Source organism: Cucumis sativus, chromosome 3, assembly GCF_000004075.3.
Source record: "Cucumis sativus cultivar 9930 chromosome 3, Cucumber_9930_V3, whole genome shotgun sequence".
Lineage (NCBI taxonomy): Eukaryota > Viridiplantae > Streptophyta > Magnoliopsida > Cucurbitales > Cucurbitaceae > Cucumis > Cucumis sativus.
In genome coordinates this window covers 30,300,580-30,306,579 of record NC_026657.2, presented here as the reverse complement: position 1 = coordinate 30,306,579, position 6,000 = coordinate 30,300,580, and the positions used below count along the sequence as shown (strand labels likewise).

At 28.4% G+C, this 6,000-nt stretch overlaps 1 protein-coding gene across 1 annotated transcript; it reads right to left on the bottom strand.

Annotated features, from left to right (window-relative positions):
* Nucleotides 1-315: 315 nt before the first annotated feature.
* LOC101204526 lies at nt 316-2,682 on the bottom strand. The gene is made up of 4 exons (XM_004137808.3): nt 2,052-2,682; nt 1,775-1,957; nt 1,273-1,488; nt 316-984 (listed from the first exon to the last, which is right to left on the bottom strand). The coding sequence occupies exons 1-4, from the start codon at nt 2,052-2,054 to the stop codon at nt 847-849; spliced, it is 540 nt and encodes a 179-aa protein (XP_004137856.1). The 5' UTR covers nt 2,055-2,682; the 3' UTR covers nt 316-846.
* Nucleotides 2,683-6,000: the final 3,318 nt, after the last annotated feature.

Below are 6,000 nucleotides of genomic sequence, written 5' to 3'. Positions count from 1 at the left end.
TAAATATAAGATTAAAGAAACTCAAAACTATATATATAAAAGCTAAACTTGCCCCTAAAATACTAATTAACTCAAAAACTTAGGTTAGTGGGTGGATGTAAATACAATTATATATAATTTTAGTCCACCCTTATTTAACTATTTTAACCAAAGCTAAGGAATGAAAAGTTAATTAAACTGATTTGAGGTTTAAATTGACTAAATTGTCATTGAAATTAGGGCATGAATTTAAAAAAACAAAACAAAATTAAATAAGAAGGAAAGGAAGGGGGAAAAAAACAAATAGATGAAATGATAATTATAATTAAAGAAAGATGAATAATAATATGGTTGTTTAACCATAAAAAAATATATTAATAAAAATACAATTAAAGTATTTATTTATATAAACGACCCATGTGGTCAGTGGGCCCCCGAGAACTATGAAACGGACTCCACAAAGACATGTTCTAATTTCTCTTCTTTTTTCTTTTTTTTTTCCTTTTCTTTTTTTCTTTTTCTTTGGGGAAATTTAATTTCTCAATAAACAAATATACATCTTGCAATTATCAACATAACAATTCCTCTATTATTGCTTCTTTCACATCCTCAAGATAGAATTTGTTGTGTATGGGACCCAAGCTTTAGAAAGAGAAAGAGAAGACCCTTTTTTTTCCCCTATATACCCTATTTTTTATATATAAAAAATAATTATTTTTTTTTATTTTATTTTTCAGGGACATACCCACAATGAGTGCCCTATATTTTTATGGACAAAGACCTCAAATTATGGTATGTAGAATGATTAATTATTTTAAAAGAAAAAAGCCTTCAAAGAATTGGGTTTTGGAAGGCAGTAATTAATAATTAGGACCCAAAAGGTGCCCTATGAGGAATGCCTTTTCTTCTCCTTGATGAAATTCCTTCTCTTCTTTCTATTCCCATTGCCTCTTTCTTTGCCTCCAAGTTAAAGCTTGCATCCCCATTTCTCTTTACCCCTACAAGCTATACACACACACACACATTCACACACATTTTTATTTTAATTTCAACGTATAAATTACATGATTACCCTTTTTTTTTCCTTTCAATTTTTCACTCCTTTCTCCATAATATATCTTTAAATCTTATGGTAATGCAAAAAGATGATGAAAGGGAAGAAAAAAAAGTGGGTGATGATGTGTGAGTGATGGGTCACTAACTTATCATGAATTATGAATGATGATGATGATGGTAATGAAGACCCCAAAAATATAAATTTTAAATTAGGAAAAATTAGAGAGAAATGCTAACCTTACAGCCAAGTGAACAGAAACGAAAAGGATCCAATAAACTTCTTCCACAAATTTCACAAATATGAGCTCCTCCTTTACCAGCTTTTGGTTGTGGTCTTTCATTCAAAAACATTACTCTAGCACTATTAATCACATATGTTTGTACTCCACTTATATCCAATGCATCTTCAATTTCTGCTACTCTTACCACATCATGATACGAAGATCTTCTTATCTACACACAAAAACAAATGAAGATCCTATTTTTAATTTCCAAAAATTTAAAATTAAAATCTCATTGCACAATGCTTAATATTACAAAACCCATTTCTCCAGATTCCTAAATTCAAAATAAAAATCATTAGATTACTTTAATGAAAAGGAATCAAAGAGACCCAGTTTTTATTTCAACCCATTTCTGATAACACAATGTTTAACATTAAAACCCATTTCTCCAAATTCCAAATTCCAAAATTCAAAACAAAAATCATTACTTCGATTAATTAAACCCAAATTATTACCTGAATGACTTGATGATCATTGTGGTGTGATGAGCGACAATAAAAGCAAAATGCATCAGAATGGCAATCAAGACAATACATATTCCGTTCACTTCTGGCGGAGTCACCGTGCGTGTGACAAATTGAGAAGAACGGCGTTGTCAGCAATGGCTCAAGCCACGGCGGCGCCGACATTACTGATTTCTGCTTCATTAACCATAATTATGAACCAAAATACAAAAATAAAACAAAACAGAGAAAATTAAATGAAAATTGGGGTTCTAAAAAAAAATCTTACCATTATAAATTATAATTCCCTTCCCCCTCTTGAAGAAGCTGGATCAATGTGCGAAAATAAAATTGAGAATCAGAAACAATGTGATTTTTTGCCTTATTTTCATAACTCTCTCTCACGAGAGAAATGAGAGAGAGGAGGAAAGAGGAAAGAAGAAAGAAGAAAGAAGAAAGAAGGAAGAAAGAAGAAAGAAGAAAGAGATGCCAATTTTGTGAGAGAATTGGAACAAAATTGAATAGGCCAAGACTGAAGGGACAAGGTTAATGTATGTTATGGACGGTGTGGATGGGATTTGGTGGCTTAGGAGTAATTACGCCCGTCAGATTGAATTGACAGAGATGGCAAAGTTTGGCGCTTACGCTGCTTTTGGATCTTCCTTGCGTCTCTACGTTGGCACCAGGTCGGCCTTTCCTCTACGCTTGATCTTATTCTTAAACATTCTCATCAACGGCTCTCATTCCTCCACGTGTCCTGTATTTACAGCTTTGATCTTGACGTCGAATCATGAACGTCCATATTCCCGTTTACTTTCCCCACATGAGGTTCTCGCATAACAATTGCTTTGGTGATGTCAACTTTTATTTTTTTATTTCTTTCTTTATAGTTTCAAATAAAATAATTACGTCCGATTTCGTTGCATAAATTTCGTGGATAATTAACCCATTAACTTTATACATTTATTGAAGTCTTTTGGTTATATTAAAATTTTCGTTACCAGGTTTGTGTTTATTTCATTTATGCATTTTAAATTATTTAACTTTAAAAAAAACACATTTTTCATTTTTTCTCACACTAAAAGAAATATATATTTTACTATTTCGTGGAGGAAAACGAAATATTCCTTTGAAATGAAATGGGATCTAAAGTTATAACTTCTAAACTAAATAAATTCTTTTTTTAATAATATATAATATTTCATATTGCATATTGCATATATAATGTGGCCACGCTGACGGCTGACTAATTAAAAGCTAAATTTAATGTCATTAAAACAACCCTTTTTTCAAAAATAATATCTTTAGTATTGTTTTCCATTTCCACAAAATTATTTTTGTATTTTTTAAATGGAGAAAGATTAAAATCATATGAAAATAATCCCCACCCACCACTTTTTTTTCACAACTTTTTTATCGTTTGTGTTTGTCTTCTGTTTTGTTCATTCATATAAGTACAATCAAACTCCAATACCACACAATACTTTCTTTATTTGGTTAATGAAAAAAAAATCTAATATTTGTATATTCCAAAAAAGTATAAAGTAAAGTAACTTTTCTTTGTGTGTGTGTGTGTGTTTGTGTGTGAATGAAAATGAAATGAATGTAGATTAAATATACAGTTAGATAATTGTACAAATTTGGGTTCAACTTTTCCACTTGATTAAAAATATTTTAGGTAAGGTTTGTGAGTAGGTTTGGTTGCAAGATACAACTCAAATTTTTTGCCATATTTTGGTTTTTATTTGCTTCATTTTATTTTTCTTTTCCACAGAAAATTCTCCACGAGAATTGTAAAAAATTACAAAGTGGGTAAAATATTTACCCTTAAAAAACTAATTTCCTTTCCTTTTGGTTAAGTTTGATCATGAAGCTTTAAACAATATTTTACAAATCAAACAACCATTCAAATAGAGTTTGATATATATATATAGATTGAAGTCTTTTAAAAATAAGATTCTCCCATCTTTCAAATTAAATCAAAATAAAGAGCCTAGTTTAAAATGGAATGCAATTAAACTTAGTTAATTAGATTCAATTCAATTTTAAACTAAAATTGAAAAATCAACCTACCTATGATACACAATTAATGGACAATCGTGAACATTTAAAATAACTTAGTTTAGCTCTTTAAAAGTTGAAAGTTGAATCTTCATCTTTATAACGTTGAACTAATTCTTTTTATAACAAAGACAAACTATTATTAATCGCACAACCTAATCAAGATACAACATTGTTTTTGTTAATTTTCTAATGATGAAAAATAAACGACAACGATGTTATTGACTTTTCATTTTGTTTTCATTAAATTATGTTTGGATTGAAACCACACAAATTGCAACCAAATAAGAAAATTCAAAGCTGCAATAATATACTCAAACCTAATCACAGAAAAGTACCTTGATCTAACCATAACATCAAGAATAAATTATTTTAAAATAGTTACCATAAAAATGTCCTAAACCCAACCAAAAGATAATAACAAAAATCTAAAGAAAGGACCCAAATAACCTAACCCCACTTTCAAACTAATTATTATTTTGTAGTTTTATTTGACTACTAGACATTATCGAGTTGTTAATTTATTAGCTTACATTTTCAAAGTTTAGGTTAAATTAAACACAAATAAATGATAATAACACATTTATTTTCATCTCTAAGCTAAAAAAAAATAAATTAATCACTTTCACCTCCACCTTCACCTTTGTTAGAACTCAAAGGAAAGAAAAAATGTAATTTTCACCTCCATCTTTTTAGGATTTGCTCGAACAATTATATTATTCTACTATTATATTTCTTTCGATATAACCTAGAACTTTAAGCCATAGACATTCAAACCTAACCGAACTAGTCTCAAACACAAACATCTCCCAATAGTTCGATCTCATTGCAACATACAAAAAAAAAAAATAGTCCCCTTGGAAAAAAGTAGAGGAAAATGAAATGTGCAGGAAGAAGGCAATGAAGTAAAGTGTATGTTAGTGGGAAAATATAAATGGCCTAATATTTCGGTACTTAGCAGTGAAGGAAAATAGTGTCCTTGCATTGCATGTATTGCGCCGACGGGAAAGGATATGGCAGAACCCCTCCCATAAAGAAACCCAACTTTTTCTAATCCCTCTTTTTCTTTTAAATTTTTCTTATTTTTAGAAGAAAAAAAATAGTGTTATTTCATTATTTTTTTTTTGTGAGAATAAAAAAAGAAAAAGTAAAAATAAAATGAGTTTATATACATGCTTTTCGTGAAAGGCAAATGTTTGTTCCTAAAAATATGAAAGAAAATAAAGTGAACAAAAAGAAAAAAAAATGGAATTTTGATTACTGGATGATGAATCATATGAAGTGGCATTAGATTCGAGTCTTTTATGTAAAGTTCGGATCTCTCAATAATTCTTTTCTATATATAAATAAATACACTCTATTCTTTTGTGAAGTTTTCCTTTATTATGATAAGAATTAATGCAATCCTTCTTCTTTCTTTCTTTTTTATTTAATTTTTGCTAAATTGTATATTGAGGTAAAAAATTATAAGCTTAAGAATATTTTTTAAAAATTTAATAAATATCAAATGAGCTACGTTATTATACAAGCTTGAATCTCTTAATCGACTTTTCATCTATTCTTTGTTAGATTGTATAGAAAATTAGTATTAAATTGAAATGCATTGGAAAGGTAGGAACTATACATTGAAATTAGAAAAAAATGTTCACATCCATAAAACTCGAAGATCCATCCATACAAATCCGTTCACATTTACTTTTGTATGTTTTTGTTTTTTGAGACGACATTTACTTTTGTAATTGATTGATACAAAAAGCTATGGCGATTCCTCCACTTGGCACTCTCTAAAGTCATCCAAATCCATGTGAAAATCATTTATATATATATATATCCAAAACCAATAATTGTTTAAAACCTTTAATTCAATTCTTCTTAAAACCTTTTTAAAAAAATCCCCTCAACACAATATGTTTGTTTGTTTATTTTTTTCTTTTAAATACTATCTTTCTTTTTTTTTTTTGTTATACTTCAAATTTAATACCCAACTGATTTTTTTTTTACTATTAATTTGAAAACATATTTACATGTTTATTAAATTTTGTATACTTAAAAGACTTTTTTTTTCTTTTAAAAAAATTAAGATTTATTGAAATAACTAGATTAGAATTCGATAATAGAAAGTACATATCAAACGATTAAAGCTAAGGACAAAATTGTATTTTAATATTTTTTTTCCT

Coding starts and splice junctions, on each gene's coding strand:
- LOC101204526 (XM_004137808.3), bottom strand. Junction 1,489..1,774: donor ATGATCATCAAGTCATTCAG/GTAATAATTTGG, acceptor TTTTGTGTGTAG/ATAAGAAGATCTTCGTATCA. Junction 985..1,272: donor TCTGTTCACTTGGCTGTAAG/GTTAGCATTTCT, acceptor GTGTGTGTATAG/CTTGTAGGGGTAAAGAGAAA.